This window comes from Tamandua tetradactyla, chromosome 18 (genome assembly GCF_023851605.1).
Source record: "Tamandua tetradactyla isolate mTamTet1 chromosome 18, mTamTet1.pri, whole genome shotgun sequence".
Lineage (NCBI taxonomy): Eukaryota > Metazoa > Chordata > Mammalia > Pilosa > Myrmecophagidae > Tamandua > Tamandua tetradactyla.
The window spans coordinates 28,431,475-28,452,161 of record NC_135344.1 but is presented as its reverse complement, the minus strand read 5'-3'; the positions used below and the strand labels follow the sequence as shown (position 1 = coordinate 28,452,161).

General features: G+C 37.4%; 1 protein-coding gene across 2 annotated transcripts in view; it reads right to left on the bottom strand.

Annotated features, from left to right (window-relative positions):
- MBD2 (methyl-CpG binding domain protein 2) overlaps positions 1–20,687 on the bottom strand; it is a 76,860-nt gene that overhangs the window by 5,608 nt on the left and 50,565 nt on the right. For both annotated transcript variants that reach the window (XM_077135446.1, XM_077135447.1), the window contains exons 4-5: positions 11,909–11,999; positions 10,490–10,667 (exon numbers count right to left, since the gene is read on the bottom strand). In XM_077135446.1, coding sequence (XP_076991561.1) covers positions 10,490–10,667; positions 11,909–11,999 — 269 coding nt within the window. The remainder of the gene's footprint in view (positions 1–10,489; positions 10,668–11,908; positions 12,000–20,687) is intronic.

Sequence of the window (20,687 nt, the reverse complement as noted above, 5' to 3'; positions counted from 1 at the left end):
GCCCCATGACCACTGACTCACCCCACACCCCATACCCCCAAAACCCGTCACCCGCTTCCATTATCTGTGCTCCAGGTGCCCCCACCCCACCAGCCCCCAGTGCACTTACCTGCCCCACACCCCCACCCAAAGTACAACCCAACCCACCTCTCCTGCACCCCTCCTGAGCACTACCATGCCTTCCCTGTTCCCTTCAGGCTGTTTCTAGCGCATAAAGGCTGCAGGCACTAACCTCCATACCCAGGCTACCCCTGCCTCCCTGCCCACAGTGTCGCACAGCCTCACCCCACAACCCCTGAGCTCTGTGCATCAATTTATGGCACTCCCAGGCCCACACATGGGAACTGCACTTTACAGCAGTCCTAGAACCACACATACACACGGCCCTCAGCCACACTTCCCAGCACTGAGAAAGTGCTGAACTACGCAGACGGGTCACAATTGCCCCCAATCCATGAAAGCATAACACCGACCTGCTGCCATAGCTGTACACATGTGCACAAAGGGTCCTATGCCTTAGACCAGCACATACCAGGGTTATGCCCCGCAGAATATATGTAGTTGTGTGGTGGATGTAGCACCTGGCCGCTGGGTGCCCACATTCACAAGCATCAGCTTAAAATCCTCAACCTGTGCGTATACCTGCCCTGAAACAAATCACGGCACTGAGTGCTCCTCTCCATACCCTGCTCCCTGCTATACAACCATACCACAAACACAAGGCCTTAGACTACTGAAAGAAATCAACTCCCAAAGTAAATTAATCAAGATATTTATATGCCACAAAGACAGAAGATCACTAAGCATATCACAGTGCAGATAGATATAGCCCCGCCTAATGACCAAATTAAAACACCAGAGGAGACACAGACGTTGGAACAACTAATCAAAGATGTTCATACAACTCTACTTAACAAAATAAGTGGGATAGCAGATGACATAAAGGAGATCAAGAAGAGAGTAGAAGAGCATAAAGAGGAGTTTAAAAGAATAAACAGAAAAATAGCAGATATCACAGAGAACAAAGACTCTGTTGACCAAATAAAAAACATACTAGAGGCACACAACACCAGATTTGAAGAAACAGAAGAAAGAATAAGTGATAAAGGGAACAGGATAACTGACTTTGAAGACTGAAAACAGCAAATGGGCAAAAAAGATGGAAAAATTTTAATTGGATCTCAGGGAAATGATAGACAAAACAAAGCACACAAAAATAAGAATCATCGTGTCCCAGAAGGAGAAGAGAGGAGTAAAGGGCTAGGAAGAGTAGTTGAGGATATAAGGGGGGAAAATTTCCCAACCCTTATAAAGGACATAATTTATAAGTCAAAGAAGCTTAATGAACTTCAAACAGAATAAGTCCAAATAGGCCTTCCCCAAGACACATACTAATTAGTCTGTCAAATGTTGAAGAGAAGCAGAAAATCCTGAAAGCGGCAGAGAAAAACAATCTATTACATACAAGCGAAACCAAATGAGACTGGGCTCAGGCTACACAACTAGCTCCATGGAGGCGAAAAGGCAGTGGTATGATATATTCAAGATCCTGAAAGAGAAGGACTTCCAGCCAAGTTGTCCTTCAAAACTGAGGGGAGATTAAAGTTTTCACAGACAAAGAAGTCATGAAACAATCTGTCAACAAGAGACAGGCCCTACAAGAAATACAAAAAGGAGTTCTGCCAGCTGAAAGAAAAAGACAGGAGAGGGAGGCTGAAGGAGGGCACAGAATTAAAAAGTACCTTCAGGTACTTTAAAGAATAAACAGTTATTTAAAGAATACAAAGAGAAAGAGGGAAAAGAATATATAAATTGACAAACAAATAAAAAAGATGGTAGAATCAAGAAACATATTTTCAGTAATAACTTTGAATGTTAATGGACTAAAATTACCAATTAAAAGATACAGATTGGCAGAATGGATCAAGGAACATAATCCACCTGTATGCTGCTTATAAGAGACTCATCTTAGACACAAAGATACAAATAGACTGAAAGTGAACGGATGGAAAAAGATTCTCCACACAAGTTGTAACCAAAAGAAAGCAGGAATAGCTATACTAATATCAGACAAAACAGACTTTAAATGTAAAGACATCATAAGAGACAAAGAAGGACACTATATACTAAGTAAGGGTCAATTCACCACAAAGATATAACAATCATAAATATTTATGCTCCCAATCAAGGAGCTCCAAAGTACATGAAACAGACACTGGCAAAGTAGATTCCAAATCTACTTTGAAGATTTGGAAAAGCTAACTATCAAATTCATCTGGAAGGGAAAGAGACCCCAAATAGCTAAAAACATCCTGAAACGAAGAATGAAATGGGAAGATTAACACTCCCTGACTTTAAACCCATTATAAAGCCACAGTGGTCAAAATAGCATGGTACTAGCACAAAGACAGAAACATTGACCAATGGAATTAAATCAAGAGTGCAGAAATAGACAATCAAATCTACGGTCAACTAATTTTTGACAAGGCCCCCAAATCCTCTGAACTGGGACAAAATATTCTTTTCAATAATCAGGCATGGAAGAACTGGATATCATTAGCCAAAATAATGAAAGAGGACCCCTAACTTACACCCTATATGAAAATTAACTCAAAATGGATCAAACACCTAAATATAACAACTAGCACCATGAAGCTTCTAGAAGAAAATGTAGGGAAACATCTTCAAGACCTAGTAATAGGAGGTAGCTTCCTAAACTTTATACCCAAAGCATAAGCAACAAAAGAAAAAATAGATAAATGGAAACTCCTCAAAGTCAAATGCTTCTGCACCTCAAAAGACTTTGTCAAAAAGGTACAGAGGCAGCCAACTCAATGGTAAAAAATATTTTGAAATCACATATCGGACAACGGTTTGATTTTCTGTATGTACAAAGAAATCATACAACTCAACAAAAAAGAACAAATAACCCAATTATAAAATGGGCTAAAGATATGAATAGGCATTTTTCTGAAGAGCAAATACAGATGGCTCAAAAGCACACGAAGAGATATAGCTCATTTTCATTGGCTATTAGGGAAATGCAGATCAAGACTACAATGAGATACCACCTCACACTTATAAGAATGGCTGCTATTAAACAAACAGGAAACTATAAATGTTGGAGAGGATGTGGAGAAACCAGGACACTTATGCACTGCTGGTTGGAACATATAATGGTGCAGCATTTGGAAGACTGTTTGGCGGTTCCTTTGGAAACTAAATATTGAGTTGCCCTATGACCCAGCAATAGTACTACTTGTTATATACCCAGAAAGGCTGAGGGAAAGGACACAAACAGACATTTGCACACTGATGTTCAGAGCAACATTATTCACAGTGGCCCAAAGATGGAAACAAACCAAATGCCCATCAACAGATGAGTGGATCAACAAAATATGGTATATACATTTGATGGAATATTATGTAGCAGTAAGACAAAATGACATCCTGAAGCACATGATAAGATGGATGAGCCTTGAGGACATAATGCTGAGTGAAATTAGCCAGACACAAAAGGATAGATACTGTATGATTTCATTTTTATGACCAGCATAAAGGTATAATTAGAGGCTTATAAAACATAATATAGGGGACTTAGAGATACACGGAAGCTAGAGATGGGTGAACCATTAGCTAATGAGGTTGAACTCTAATGTAAGGGAATAGACAGGAGTGAAGCTGGTTCTCTAGTGGGTCTATAAGTAATATTACCATATTGAAGATGAACAAGATTGAAAGGGGTTGTATAGACCTTCGTGTCCCAGTGATTAATACTAGAAATATGAATTAGTTCTCACAAGGATTACTTCAAAGATGTGATTCTTGTACAAAGAGTGTTGAAGTCCAGGGTACAGAGGGAAAACTGCTATTGCATGCTATAAACTATGTTCAAAGGGAAACCATCAGCACTACCACAGCAACAGCAGAGGTAAATAATGGGGGGGGGGGGGGAGGACAAGAGTTAAGAGGAGGTTTAGATTCCCTATTAGGCAATGGTGTGTTTATTGGTTTTCTTCCTCTTGGGAACAATGAAATTATCTAAAATTGAGAATGTTGATGGACTGTGGACTTTGGGCCCTATACATGATGCTCGATGAATGCAGGTGGCAAAAGGATGCATTCCTTCATGACTGAGAAGTAAACAGGCGAACTAGGGTATATACTTATGAATGAAGGTTGTGCTGCTACAAAAAGAAATAAAGTCTTGAGGCATGCAGCAATGTAAATGAACATGTGGGACATTTGGTGAGACAAAATAAGCCAGAAACAAAAGAACAAGAATGGTATGTCACTTTTAGAAATTGCTTATAAGAAAACAGGGGCCTAGATTGCAAGCTTTTAGAGCAGACACATTAAGTCTGGAGTGATGATTAATATTTCTGCATTTTGAGAGGCTTTTTTATATATATAACCTGATATTTAGGGATAAGAACAAAGCCAAACAGTTTGGGGTTAAAGTAATTCAGAACATAGGGGTAAGGAAAACAGTGTCTATATTTTAGAACCACACATACTCTTTGGACCAATGGAAGAAACACTTATTTCTGGAACTGAAATTTTCCATAGGGCATAATCTAACTCAACCTATCTGTATAGCTCATTTGATCAATTGAACCACAGGGAGCCCAGAACAAGAAAGAGGCCCTTTAATCCTGTACAGATTATTTTAATGCCTGGGCACATCCTAGAGTATATTAAGTAGATAATAAAAAAGTATTGGCAAAGTCCCCTGAGGGGTGGGAGAAAGAATATAGAACTATTAACTTTTACTATCAGCGAATTCCCTGATATTGTGTCAAACTTTAGGGATACTCAAATCAATAGACCTCAATCATGAGGCTTACTCTTGTGAAGCTTATATAGGTAAGCTTATGTAGGTAAGTCTAAGTAGAGAAGCTTAGACTACCTATAAGCATGCCTAAGAGTTATTCTGGAGGACCTCTTTTGTTGCTCAGATGTGGCCTCACTCTCTCTAAGCCCAACTCTGCAAGTGAAATCATTGCTCTCCCCACTACGTGGGACATGACATCCAGGGGTGAAAGTCTCCCTGGCAACATGGGAGATGACTCCCAGGGATGAATCCAGCCCTGGCACCATGGGATCAACAATTCCATCCTGACCAAAAGGGGGAAGAGAAGTGTAACTAATAAAGTATCGGTGGCAGAGAGAGTTCAAATAGAGTTGAGAGGCTACTCTGGAGGTCACTTTTATGAAAGCTTCAGTTAGACCTTGCTATCCATCATTACCTGCCAGCCCCCAACGAGGACCATTCTAGCCAATCCTAAAGAACACCCAGGGCAATATATAAGATTCCACAAGGGTTCCATGCACTAGAAACTCTGCAGAAACCTACAACCTCCAGATGGGTCCCTGGTTCAAATAAGTCCTGAAACCTAGCCCAGCCTTTCCAGAACATCAGATAGTTCCATTTCCCTACCCCATATTAGTGGCAGACCCCTCCAATATGAGAAATTTAGAATTACCATAGCCCAAACACCCCTAAAAAGAGGGATGAAAAGATTAAAGGTGATGGTGGAGTCATGCAGAGAAAATAGGATTTAACAAATCAGTATGAATTCTGAATCATTAAATTGATATCTCTTTAAGTCTCCAGTATTTTAGAGCAGGTAGAAGTAAAAACCTAAAATTGTGAAATTGTAACCCATGTCAAACTCTGAAATATGCTCTACAACTGTATTTGAAATTTATAGTTTTTCATACATATTGCATTTTTCACAAAAAAAAAGAACGGAAAAAAGTCGATTGTGTTGATAAAAAATATTTAAGCCTTCCAGTCTCCTATATTCTGGAGCAGCTAGAAGGAAAAATCTGAGAGGATCATATGGCAGCCCAGGACAAATTCTGGGATCTATACTGTAACTACCTGTTGAAGAGTGCTTTGAAAACTATTGCTTTTTTATTTCTTTGCTTTGTATATATGTTATGCTATACAATAAAAAAAAAGTTAAAAAAAAAAAAAGGATATGAACTGTTAGATGGAGAATAAGGCAGAGGAAAAAAAAAGGTATGCACTTGATCTTTAAAAAGCAGAACAAATTTGAGAGTAGCTCCCTGACAAGGCAAGAAAGGGATTTCTAAAAAGTTCTAGCAAGCTATGTATGATAAAAAGGAATTAACCTCCAGAACGAAGTAGAGAGGCAGAGATTGAAGAGAAGGGAGAAGATTGGAAAACAAAAGTCCTAGAGAAAACAAGAAAGGATAAGCAGCAAAGGTATAGGAGAGAGGAACGTCTGTTCCTCCAAGCGTCTGCTGGATGCTTGATTGCCTGAGACCAGACGGTGATTAGGAAAAAAAGAAAAAAAAGAAGCTGGTTAGGATGTAGAGTGGGAGATAGAGCAGCCCAATACCAAGAGACACAACAAGGGATTCTGAGGGTCTCTATCAAGAATTGAGTAAGACAGACTGCAGTGCAGCCTCATCACTGGGACAACAGGAAGGTACAGGAGCAATTGTTATGGACATCTCCATTAAGATTCCTTAAGGATCCACTCTAAGGGGGCTCAAGTAAATTTGGCTTTACTACATTCTACCCCACATACCTCTTTATCTAATAAGACCATGTCCAAGGCAATGAACTTAATAACTTTAGCAATCATTGTAATTAAATTCTGAAAACATTTCTGAGAGTTAAGAGATAAAAACTTTCACTTTTTAAATGAATTTTCAAAACCAAGGAGGTTGTCATTAAGTCAGCCTGAGCTCTAATAGCCTATGTGATATCAAAAGAAACGAGTTCAACAGATTTTCAAGTAATGGAGCAGGGTCAAGAAGAAAACATTTGTTTATTTCTTAAAAGCTAGTTCTACCTCTGGCTCAGTGACTCAAAGCTTATAACAAATACCGTATCACTCTCAGTAGCAGTCTTTCACACTTAACAGTTAGAATCTGCACAGCTGTCCTAGAGTAATCCCATTAACTCTCAGAAATGGAGGGGAAATGGAGGGATGGAGGTATTGGTTGTAAACTCTAACATTCACCATTGATTTTGTTTTATTTTGAGCATTACCTCCCACATTTACGAACCCTGAAAGTAAAGTATTTGATCATTGCGGTAGGAAGAATTCTAGGATAGTTTCTGAGTTTCTCACCACCTGATACAGACTCCTTGTATAATTTCTTCCCTTTAAGTGCAGGCAGAACCTGTGAATATGATGATTAGGCTATTAATCAACTAACCTTGAGTTCATTAAAAGAGACTTACCCTGGTGGGCCTGACCTAATAAGGAGAGCCCTTTATAAAAAGATGGCACCAGAAATAAACAAGGAAGCCCCTGCCCCTCCCAAAACCAAAACCAAAGCAAAGGCTTTGAAAGCCAAGAAGGCAGTACTGAAAGGTATACACAACCACACAAAAAAGATCATCTGCACATCACCTCGGGGGTCCTAAGACGTTGTGTTTTAGAAGACGGCCCAAACATCTTAGGAATATTGGCTACATGTTAGAATAAGAGTAACATTTGCATCTGCAATAATTCATGTTGAACTGTTACTAATGCAACAAGAAATGTTGTCTAATAATTTGTTATGATAATGAAATTAAATGAACAATCTATTCAACAAGCTTGCCCTAAAAGGAAATCATCCAGATTTGGCTTTGAGATAGCTTCCTCTCCTATCAAAAAATCTGGTGTTGAATGCATCAACATTCCCATGCTATCACTCAAGAGACTGTGCTGGTCTGAATCTGTGGTGGACCCCAGAAAAGCCATGCCCTTTGATCCTCATTCAATATTGCTGGGTGGGAGCATTTTGATTATTTCTATGAAGATGTGACCCACCCAATTGCAGGTGGTAACTTTTGATTAGATGATTTTGATGGAGGTGTGTCTCCACCCACTGAAGGTGGAGTTGCTTGCTGGAATCCTTTAAAAGAGGAAACATTTTGGAGAAGGTCCGTTTTTGGTAGAGCCATGAGAAAGCCAGCAGATGCTGCCATGTTCGCCATGTGCCCTTCCAGCTGAGAGAGAAACGTTGAACGTCATCGGCCTTCTTGAACCAAGGTATCTTTCCCCGGATGCCTTAAATTGGACATGTCTATAGACTCGTTTTAATTGGGACATTTTCTCGGCCTTAGAACTGTAAACTAGCAACTTATTAAATTCCCCTCGTCAAAAGCCATTCCGTTTCTGGTATATAGCATTCCAGCAGCTAGCAAACTAGTACAGAGACCCACTGTCAGCACCCAAAATGACCTGATGGAATCCCTGATGATTAAGTGGGTACTCATTCCATAATGGAGAATGTATCCCCCTGGTAGTTTTCTTCTTCAAGGGTCAGAGCAATCCAGAGACTAAGTTGACTCCTCTATTTTATATTTTATCTTAAAAAATTAAACTGATCATACATTCCATGCAAATTAAGGCATATGAATATAACTTTTTATCACTGCCTATCTTTGCAAAAGGAACTACTTTAAAACCCACAAAGGGTTTTCCAGTTATAAACCTAACTAGACCCATGCATTTAAAAGTATTTTCATGCCAATTCCTATGCATTTAGAAAAAAAAACAAATAAAAATATAAAACATTTTTAAATGGTATGATACAAAAGGACAAAAATTATATGACTGCCACTTATATGAGATAAATATATAAATTTATAGTCAGAAACAAGAATACAGGTTACCAGGGGCCTAGTGGGGGTGGAGACTGGGGAGTAAATGCTTAATTGGTACGTTTCTGTTTGTGATGATGGAAAAGTATTGGTAATTGTGGCAGTTAGATTCAGTTGTCAACTTGGCCAGGTGAAGGCACCTAATTTTGTTGTTGTGGACATGAGCCAATGGTATGTGACCCTCATCTGTTGCTAATTATATCTGCAGTTGGCTAGGAGGCATACCTGCTGCAATGAATGACGTTTGACTTAATTGTCTGGTGCTTAAATGAGAGAGTGCAACGTAGCACAGCCAAGCTGCTCAGCATTCCTCATCTCAGCACTCGCAGCTCAACCCAGGCCTTGGGAGATGCAGAAAGGAATCACCCCAGGGAAAGTTGTTGGAACCCAGAGGCCTGGAGAGAAGGCCAGCAGAGATTACCCTGAGCCTTCCCACGTAAGAAAGAACCTCAGATGAAAGTTAGCTGCCTTTCCTCTGAAGAACTAACAAAATAAATCCCCTTTTATTAAAAGCCAATCCGTTTCTGGTGTGTTGCATTCCGGCAGCTCGCAAACTAGAACAGTATTGGCTGGTGGTGATGGTAGCACAACATTGTGAATGGAATTAACAGCTCTGTGTTATATATTTGAAAGTGGTTAAAACAGGAAATTTTAGGTTATATATATGTTACCGGGATAAAAATTTAAAAAAAATTAAACAAGTACAACACAAAGCATAAATCCTAATGTAAACTAGGGACTAGTGTTAATGGTATAATTATAATAATATTATTTCATCAATTGTAACAAAGGTATTACACTAACAACAGGGAAAACTGTGTGTGACAGGGTTGGTATATGGGAATTGTACTTTCCACATGATTTTTTTGAAAACCATAACTGCTTTAAAATTTTTTAATATTAAAATATTATGATTCAAAAGTGCCATCTGCTGGTTTTGTCTAGGAAAATACTCTAGTAAAGCTTTTCTGATTTATACTGAGAGGACAGAAATAGTTAAGTATACAAACTTAATTTTTGGAGACAATTACTATATACATTATAAAGTAATGATACTGAAGTTCATAAATCCCATATAAGAATTTCTTACTAGTCTTAGTATCTGGAATAGTTGTGCTTCTTCTAAGCAATGGCTTGCTTATACTTTCTGGATACTATATATTTTAATGGATGTCTATTAATCATTAATACTAAAAGGAAAATATCTGAATTCAATGTTTTCCTTTTATTATTTGGTACTAAAAATGTAATTGTGGTACAGCCTTTGAAACAATGAAAGTTGTTAAGAGATGCAGCTGTGTCCTCTCCTCTCTTTCTCTGTTTGGAGTCACTTGAAATCTTTACTTAGAACAAGGTAATTGAGAGATAAAAAATTTCTAAATTTAGTTTAAGTTAAGTAAACATAATCAAGAAAAATAAATTGAACTTCAAAAACAACTGAGCTTAAAGCAGCATGGCTATGATCTACCTTAAAGAGAGATTGGTTTGCAGACAAACCAATGCAGAAAATAATCACATTTAATTCATGACTGAATTAAATGGCTCTTTAGAGCAGAAAGTCAGAACCCCAAATTGCAAAAAGGCACTGCAAAATGATGCATAGAAAGTACAGCTGATCTGGTACTTGTCCTTTGAACATGATCATGATGCTAGCTCTTATCCATAGCACTTCAGCCTTTTTAATCAAGCATGTATTGTTATAAAGGTCCTAGATCACTTTTCATTAGTTCCACAAAAACTCTTTAAAAAAATGTATAATTCTCTGGTTAATTCCTCACCAAACCTAATAGGCAGTATAACATTTACCCAAATGTTAAAAAAAGCTTTTGAAGGTATGCTAAACTGCCTTACCTAATGTCTTCATCTGTGACAATGAAAGCTTTGCAGAGGGGTTGAGATGTATTAAGCCAAACAGCGGGGTTCTTTTCCACAGCAGCGGAGACCTGCCCTGTGATTGGTGCAGAGCTTGTGTGCAAAGCACTGGCAACAGCAGATAAAAGAGTCTCATCATTGCTACCTGGACCAACTCCTGCAATTAGAAATAGGCACTAGTTAAAGGAAAATTACTAGCTGTGCTAAGCAAACTACAGTAACTAAAACAATAGATATTTTTATATTCATTTGAGATCCTATAATTAAAACAGACACAATCAAAGCAGCAAAGAATAACATCACATCCACTTAATAATTATTCATGCAAAGAATTAACATTAAAGAAATAGTAACAAAATAGTTGAGCTTTTTAAAAAGATTTTAAGCATAACTTTAAAATACATATTCTAAGATCCTAAACTTTTAAAAAGTTGGTTACATTTCCTCAAGCAAGGCCAATTATTTTAATATTCTAAGTCCCTTCTAAAGTCATTCTATTATACACAAGTATCCATTTTAATGCATCACAGGGGCCTGGAATAGTTTCTCTGTGTAGCTTTGAACATTAATTTCCAACAATATTTGCATATTTATCTCTTTGTTTCTAGATTTCAAAGGAAAAGCTGATGCAAGCATGTTGCTGCCGCTTTAACAGCTTTTTCAAATACCTAACAAACATCCAAATTAATGGAATTAATTCCTGCACACCTTGACTACCTGTGATACACAGGCCCGTAGAATAGTTTAACTTAGTCAAGGCATTAATTTCCAAGAATATATAGGGATGAGACAATATTCTAACCATAAATTATAGCGAGGATTTTTGAACAATCTATAATACATCAACATTCAGAAGCCAAAATTCTAATATACTTGAAAAGTTATGCTTCTCTAGAATTCAAAGTCAACACATGACAGGCACCAGCAACAGAGTTCACCCCAGATCACACCTGCTGCTGCTACTGAATGAAGGTGCATTTTGTTCCCTCTTTACTTACAACAGCAGTTTGTTAAGGCAAAGGAAGAAACAGAGTGTTAGCTACTCTTTTGATAACAGGATGAGAGAAAAACTATTTTGCTTTTTGCTGCTCAATTGCATTTGTTACTAAAAGGAGCACCTAGGTTAGCTTATGTCACAAACCTAAATAAAAGGCAAGTTTTCACAGAAAAAATCTTAGGTAATATAATGGACTGAAGCATCCCTGCAACATACAAGATTTTCATGTACATTTTCCCTGGGTTTACTAAAACAGAAGAAGTATGTCATCCAGTAAGGCATAAACCCCCCTAGAGGAAAGACCTTGTCTTAATCATTTCTGAATCCACAGCATCTAAGACAGCACCTGGCACACAGTAGGTTCTTAATATATATCTGTTCAACTGAACTTAAGATAATACCTTGAAGACCTTTAGGTAGTTCCATGGTTTTTATAATTTGTTCTGTTACGTCTGACGCACTAAGTCCTTGTAGCCTCTTCTCCCAGAAAAGCTGTAAGGCAAAACATCACTGTTAATGGATACATTCTTGACAAGAAAGTAGCGCATCGCTGCTGTTGAATAATGAAATTTAAATCATTTTAATAGTTTCCTAATTTCCCCATTTTTTCCTATCAAAGAGTGGAATAATTATCCAAACACGAATTATTACAAGCCATAATTCTTTTAGATGACATTACTCAAAAAAATGTTTTGTGATGTGACCTATTTACTTGTTATAGTATTACAGATTGTCATAACGCTATATACTACATATAAGTTCTATAAGGTATCTTCCAAAGAACGTAATTTCTAATTTTTCAAAGATTCATATAGCATATATTATAATATTGTTATTTATTAGGTAAAAAAAAAGCAAAGTATATTATGTAACACTTGCTTTACCCAATATATTACAGAAAGAGCTAGTCCACATGTAATTTTTCAAAGACACTGAAGTTTAGCCCTTCAGCACATTTTCCATTTTTTTATGGAAACCTTCCCTGCTTTTTAAACTAGAGGTTGCATTCATAACTGACTTTGTCCCTGGTGCACCACCATCAGCAGTGGCTGCAGCTCACTGTCCCAGGCAGCGGTGAGTGCCCTAGAAGGCTCTTCATGCTCTGTGGGACTCCTGAGGGCCACAGTTGCTTATTCAAACGTTATATGGTCCAAAACAGCGATACTTTTTAATTTTCTATGCTTCTACTTTTTTCTCTCTCTTCTTACTTAACTATTCTCACTAATGTCATTCACCCATTCCACATATATTTACTGAGTCCACTATGTGCTGTGCTTGTACCATGGATGCAGCAGTAGAAAAAACAGACATTGTCCTTGTCCTCAAGCCTCATCTCTTTTCTGTTCTGCTTCATATTTACTGCAGGCCAGAAAAACAGATAAAGGAATTCCTTAGAACTCTGTACATCTGTCTTTAACGCTGAATAACAGGGCCTGTCACCAAGTGTGAACCAAAAAAAATTTGTGTGAATGACTGATAATAAGAATAACTGGACTCAGCACGAGGATCTGAGGGACACACAAACCCAAGTTTAAATCCCAGCTCCAATGCCCAATAGACACTGTGACCTCAGGAAAGTTCGAAAATCTCCTCAGAAACTTCAATGCTGACTTCTGTAAAATGCAGCAGCATTGTAGAAGACTATTATGGATATTAAATAAAGCAATATGTATATGTAAAGCACCTTGTCATATGTTAGGTTGCATTTGCTTTTAGCAAATTTTAGCCTCTGTGAGGGCTTTGGGGGGCTTATATTCTGACTTCTGGGTATATGTGAAGTATCAGGTAATTGACCATTCAGCTAAATAAGAAGATAAATGACTAATATAATCCCAGTTATGGCAAATAGTAATGTGTTAGATTTATAATAACCTCAGTGCTAGCACCAAGAGTCAGCTGCACCACAATGCTTCTTCACTCTCCTCTGAAGACCTTTGGTTTATGGCAACATCTTTTTATACCTCACTACAGATTACATCATCAGTGGAATATGTGGATTTAAACTTCATTTGAGCAGATCAACAAGAGGAGGACAGAAATAAATGTGATAAATGTCCAAAGAAACCCTGCCTGCTTCCTATCTCTTCTTTGTGGAATATTATCATCTAGGTTTTAAATATCACAATGACAGAAAAAACTAAGGAAAAAAGACACTAGTTAAATTCCTAATGAAAAACTACCCATTAGAATCAGTATCAGATTACTAAGTACTTTTATAATAAAATCTGCAAAAATTTGCAATTTACAAAAAATAAATCTATACTGCCTAAAAACAAAAGCATAAGAATTATGTGCGGACATGACTGCTAGCATCTTACATTTAAAAATTCCAATTTCAGATATCAAGAGGTAATTTTTTTAGATTCTATCATTTTTACTTCTTAATTTATGAATTCATATTAATAAGAAAAAAAAGATACTAAAAATTAGAGAGGGAAATTCTCTAAAATAAATCTTGATGAATCTAGTTCTGGTACCACTACATGTGTACTGATAGCCTTCAACCACAGCTGAAGTCAGGATGTGACACTCACTGATAACCTCATGATAGGACAGGATATAAGGAACCAATATTAGAGGAAGATTTTGCATAGAGAAGGTGGGAAAAGGAAAGGGTAGAGAAGAAAAGGAGGCTAGTTTGACTGGTGAAGTTTACCAGTGCCTTTCTCTCCATCCTTTCCATGACTCAGAGGGAATAATCTCACCTAATTTCAGTGAGAGCTGAAATACTCTTCAGGAAATAAATTACACTGGATATGTTAGTAACTCACCTCCATCTTCTCAAATTCCTCTCTGTTTTGTTTTGTTGTTGTTGTTTGGGATAGGGAGGGGGGACATTTCTTTGCATTTTAAAATATTGTTTAAATTTACACACAGCAGGCATCATGCTAAGTGTAAGATGCCAGTCTTTTACATGCTACATGATTCCATTTACATGATGGTTTGCGAGAAAAGGCAAAACTGTAGGGATAGTTGCCAGAAGTTAGGGGTGGAGGGAGGGTCTGACTTCAGAATCAGCATGAGGGAATTCTTTGAGGTATATGTAGCTGTACTCCCTATTTTTTAATAAACACAAATTTATCAAGCTGATATAATTACCATTTTCTTTTTCTTTCCTAGCCAACACCTCAATTAACTAATCAATATACATTATTTCCATTACCTCCAGTTCCCTTTCCATCCAATTTACCCTAAATTTACTCTAAAGTCAGTCAGTTCCTCTTACCAAATTCAATGACCTTCTCTCATTATATTGGCCATTTTATAGTATTCAATCCTACTGGAATTCTATCACTTCCACTATGATGATTTTATAACTAGCTTCCTAGTCCCTATATCTAACCTCCCTTTTGGATCTTTCCTAAGGGTTTATCTCAAGAATTTTACTCTTCTTCCTTCTGATCATTAAATGTAGATGTTTCTCAAAATTTCTGTACTTCAGTTGCCATGAGACAGGGCCTTTCCCTAAATCATCTCACTTTAATCTACAGAAATTAAAGAGCAGTGTGCTCTTTATGGTCTCCAGGAACCATAGACAAAGGCATCTATCCCAGGAGACAACCAACAATTGAGATTATATCATTGCAGCTCTTTGGTTTCTTTACCACATTTCAGCTACTGAAATCTGACCATAAGTTATATTGCAAAAAGGACAAGATTAGTCTGAGTGTATGGATGTGAGTGTGAAGGTGAGTGTAGTGTGTGTGTGAGGGGTGGGAGGAGGGAGGAAGGAGATAAAAGAGATAGGGAGGAGAGGGGAAGGGCAAGAAGAGGAGAGGAAAGACAGGCAGAATAAGAGGTCTTATTCTACCTAAATTTAAAAATGTCCTGATCTATACTTACTTAGAAACTCTCTGAGTTTTTACTAGTTAATTAATTAGGGTCACCCGGAGTTCTACTGTACTACTTTCCCAAACAATAGAAGTGTGAAGACAATAATATTCAAAAAATGAGTTTCCCTAAATTTGTAAGAAGCCCCTTTCTAAGATTGGTATATAGCCTATCTACTCTACTTTCATAAACACTACTCCTTTCATAAACCCTAACCTACCCACCGAAAATCTAGTTTAGACTACCAAATACAGTGATTTTCTCACTCTAATCTTGCAGTCTAGTGTGAAGCCAAATAATCAAGGAATGTAACATTTATAGGAGTCAGTGATTCGATATTTGGAGAAACTCCCAAAATGTGCTGTCACTATTGATTATTACATCCCCTCTAATTCACTAACCAGGCTCTCCAGGTGCCTCTTGTATATTGTTCTTTGTCACCCTCTCGTATATTAAAAAATTCAATATCTCCCATGTGTGAATCACTTTATAGTGCCAGGGGTCTGTGCAGATGCCCTACTCAGTAAACAACTTGATGGAGAAGCACAAGATGGGTTTAAACAACATCTAAAACTACCAAAGTGCCTAAAATATCAATGATAAGAGCAATACATCTTTAGATAAACCATCCTACTAGTAACTACAGTTCATCACTATTTCCTTCCTCATTCTCTCAGCAAGTATGTCTATGACATGACTGAAGCACAACTGCATGTACTTTAACTATGTTAGAGTCCCAGAGGCCAGATACAATGGTGTGTTACAAAAGTTGTTTCTTCAGTGAGATGATCAGACCAGTAAATTAAAAGTAAAACTAACCCACAATACAACTGTAGGATTTTCTTAATTGCTGTGGATTTAATTGGACTTTGGGGGTTTGTTCAATTTGCCTTATGAAGAATATCCAGAGGACGAAGCAGGAATCACAAACAACCCCTCACAACAACACACACACTCTGTCCTGATATGCGGGGAGCTGACGCTAACAATGTTTATTATTATTATCCTCCATCACCCTGAGTTTAGTTATATGTAGTCTGAAGGAATTTTCACTCTTCTGGGGAAGTTAAAACAGGATTGCTTACAAGGAAGAAAGTAACTAGAGGATCAATCCAAATTCAACAAATACCCTTTCTGTGTCCATAATATGCAAATTAATATGCTAAACATCCAGGATAATTAACAATCACTGCAGTTTACTTAGGTTTAAAACAAGCAAACCTCTACAAGGCAGATTGTGATAACTTCAATAATGGAGATACAAAGCTAACTGCAGTGTAGACCATGGTGGCTCAGCAGGCAGAGTTCTTGCCTGCCATGCCAGAGACCCAGGTTCGATTCCTGATACCTGCCAGGCAAAAAAAAAAACAAATATAACTGCAACTAGGGATAATCTGGGATAGCTTTTCAGAAGAGGTAGCTCTTGAAAATGTGTAAGAATCCTACAGGACTATAGAGGAAAAAAAGACTATTCCAAGTCAAGGAAATAGCTTCAACAAAGAAAAGGAAGTAAAACGGAAAATCCAGGCCAGTATTTCTAAATTGTTTATATGTAAACGAATAATGTGGCTTATTTTAAATGTATATTCCAAGGCCTCAACCCCATAGATTTTGTTCAGTAGGCCTGGGGTGAGGAAGCTAGTTTTATTTTAATTTTTCACTAACACCTTAGGTGATTCTCAAGAAGGTCCCAGAACCTCACTTTGAGAAACAAGGGTTGGGGTTGTGTTGTAGAGGGTCGTGCACACAGAGCTGGTGTAAGGTGATCACCAAGGTCTCCAAGTTTTATTCCTGTTTATACTGGAAGATAAATATATTAGTTTATCCTTTCCCTTACTGGAGAAAGATATTTGCATTCCTATTTTTCACTGTTCTATGCTGAAGTTTACTTAAAAGTATACAAAACTGTTTAGATGTAAATAGAAGGAGTGTTTACCCAAAGTTTTGTTTTACTCGGTGAGATTAAGCCCAACCATAATCTCTTGGTAAACAGGAAGAGGAGGAGGAAGAAGAGGTAGAAGAAGAAAAAGAAAAGGAGGAAGAGGAGGAGGAGGAGGAAAAGGAAGAAGGAGAGGAAAAGGACAGCTCCTGCTTCTTACTCATTAAGCCCTTTCCATAGGTCTGGCACTAGGATAAGTGCTTTAGTTACCAATATTTGGTTAATCTTTCTTACATTATCTTGGAGAAGATATTATTTGTTCCACTTACCAAAAAAGAAACAGAAGCTTGGAGAGGTTAAGTAATTTAGGAAATATTGCACAGTGCAATTGGAATTAAAACTCAGGTCAGTGTGATTAACATGTAAATGTTTGTCTCTGATATTACAGCAGATAGTAAAGGCCTCAAACCCTTCTATGCATTAAATCAAGAACTGATGGCAGAAGTGTGCACAGGTTTCTCGCCCGCCATACGGGAGACCTGGGTTGGATTTCCAACCCATGTACCATGACCACTACCCTAAAAAAACATGAACAAAATTCCCTATGATATACATATCACATATATACCTCTATGTGTGTATGCATGTATGTATAGATATAGATATACATATATATGGGGAGAGACATAAAAAAAGACTGATGGCAGATTAATAAATGCTAAGAAAATGATTGTTACTAGAAATTCATTTAACTACTAAGCTATATTGTGTAAGTCATCAAGTGTGGAAAATTTATCCTGATAAATTTTCTGATAAATAAAATTTATCAGAAATCCTGATAAATAAAATTTATCCTGATACCTCTTGTGAAAGATGAACAGACCCATCTCTCTCTAAGCCAATTCGGCAGGTGAACTCACTGCCCTTCCTCCTACGCGCGACATGAATCTCAGGGTGTAAGTCTCCCTGGCAACAAAGGACATGACTCCTGAGGATGAGAGGGACCCAGCATCATGGCATTGAGAAAGCCTTCTTGACCAGAAGGGGGAAGAGAGATGAGACAAAATAAAGTTTCGGTGGCTGAAAGGTTTCAGAGTCAAGGGGTTTATCCAGAGGTTATTCTTATGCATTATATAGCTATTCCTTTTCAGTTTCCGATTTACTGGAATGGCTAGAGGGAAGTACCTAAAACTGCTGAACTGTATTCCAGTACCCTTGATTCTTGAAGACAATTATATAACTATCCAGCTTTTATAACGTGACCATGTGATTGTGAAAATCTTGTCTGATATTCCCTTTACCAGGATATGGACAGATGAGTTAAAAAAAAAAATAATAAGGGCAAAAAGTAAATAATAGGAGGGGATAAAGGGTTAAAAAAAATTAGATAAGTTTATATTACTAGTGGTAATGGGGGGTGTGTAAGGGGTATGGGATATATGGGTTTTTTTCTTTTGTCTTTTTATTTCTTTTTCTGGAGTGATGCAGATGTTCTAAAAATGATCATGATGATGAATGCACAGTTATGTGAAGATATTGTGAGCCATTGATTGTATCCTTTGGATGGATTGTATGGTATGTGAAGATATCTCAATTTAAAAAAAAAAGAGATGAAGAGGCAGGCTTTTAATATATTCAGACTGAAACTGATACAGAAATATTCTGTTGTTCTGTTTCGTTGACATAGAGTTTTGGGGATAGAGATCAGACTGCTAATATTCACCTTTCAGTAATGGAGGTAGCTCACAAGATAAAACCAAAGAATTAGTGCAATTCTATTCTCCATAAATTAACTTTCTTTGACCCCAGTTGTGTATCAAGCTGCAAATTTTTATTTAATGGATGCCAATTAGAGACTGAGATCCCTACTCCAAGAAAACTCTTCCAGAAAGTTACACTAATAGAGTGGTAACAGGCATTTTGTAACACAGGAGAGGGAATGATTTACTAAGCATATATACCTGAAGGCTTATGAAATTTTTTCTATAAGAATACTGTTTTAAATTATACTAATATCTACATCACCTGAACAAACTGAAAAGAAAAATGTCTACATTAAATGACCAGCATTATTTTCATCCACCATTTTATTCAATTAGAAAAGCATGGATGTGTCTATGCAGTGTTTAAAAAAAAAAATCACTAGACAAAGAAAAATTGACCTTCCATGTATACACATGGCCTCAAATTGAGAGTCAACTCCAAAGGTAGGAACACCTAATTTCTGAAGAGTAGAATGTAGGGAATTGGGTTTCAGAGTCAGACCAACCTGTGTTCAAATTCGTCATTGTCACTTACTAGCTTTGTAAACTTCAAACATTAACTTAATCACTCTAAACATCAGTTTCCTAAACCATGGAATAGAACAATTAAAAACAATCTTACAGGGAAATGATAACTAAAAGAGGAGGTTTTAGTTGCTCTTGAATATGCTTAGTATATGGTAACTATCATTTTATTACTGTGTTTTACCCATGACTTATAGCACAATGCTTATCATACAATAGCACTTAAGTCATGGGTAATTTTATTAAATTTAATAAATATAAATAAAGCAAAAAATAATCAACCCTAAAAGGTGAGTATAAACAAATGAAGCCCCTAAGCAGATGCAGATTAACCTGCCCTTCCCTCCCAGTTTTTCAGCTGGGAAAGTTTTCTTGCTACTACAAATATCTTTAAAATCTTCTTCTTACCCTTCTCATCCAAGCCAGATTGCCTCTCACCTGGGCTCAAAGCAAGTCGGAAGTACGCTGGATAGCAGGACCCACTATATAATATACAGGGCCCAATACAAAATGAAAATGTGAAGCCCCTTCTTAAAAAACTATTAAGAATTTCAAATGGCAACAGTAAAGCATTAAATCAGGCATGAGGCCCTTCTAAGTGCAGGACCCTTTGTACCAGGTCACAGAGCCAAGAAGCTCGCCTTGGTGGTAAGTATGGTCAAGTGATGGAAAGAAGAGGAGTAGAGAAAGGAGATCCCTGGGCTGTGTAGTAGTACTCAGTGTGATACAATCCCATCCTGTCAATTTGTTAAACTAAAGGAGGAGCTTTTAGTGATCTGAATCTATGCATTACAAAGAAATTTTCCCTTAACTCCTTATTGAAATAGCCATCAGTCAAGGATTTTTCACCCCAGCTGTTCCTCATTTGGGGGAACAGTGAAAAGGATCACTGCCATGGCTCACCACAGTTAAGCAATAGGGGTGGGAAAGAGGGAAGCCCAGTCAAAGAGGAAACCATGATGGTGAAGAATGTTCTGAAGCCTAGGGAAGGAGCAGAATCTTGTTTTATTTAAAGCCCAGTGGATAACAAGGAAAGCTTTTAATTAAGATTTACAGAAACCGTAATTTTCTTGTTATTTGTATTCCATCTAGTTCTATATTATGGTAATTTAAGCCCTTCAAACCCCTCTAAAGAGCACTGATCTTGTCTCAAGAATAGAAAGTAGGAGAAATCAGGGAACA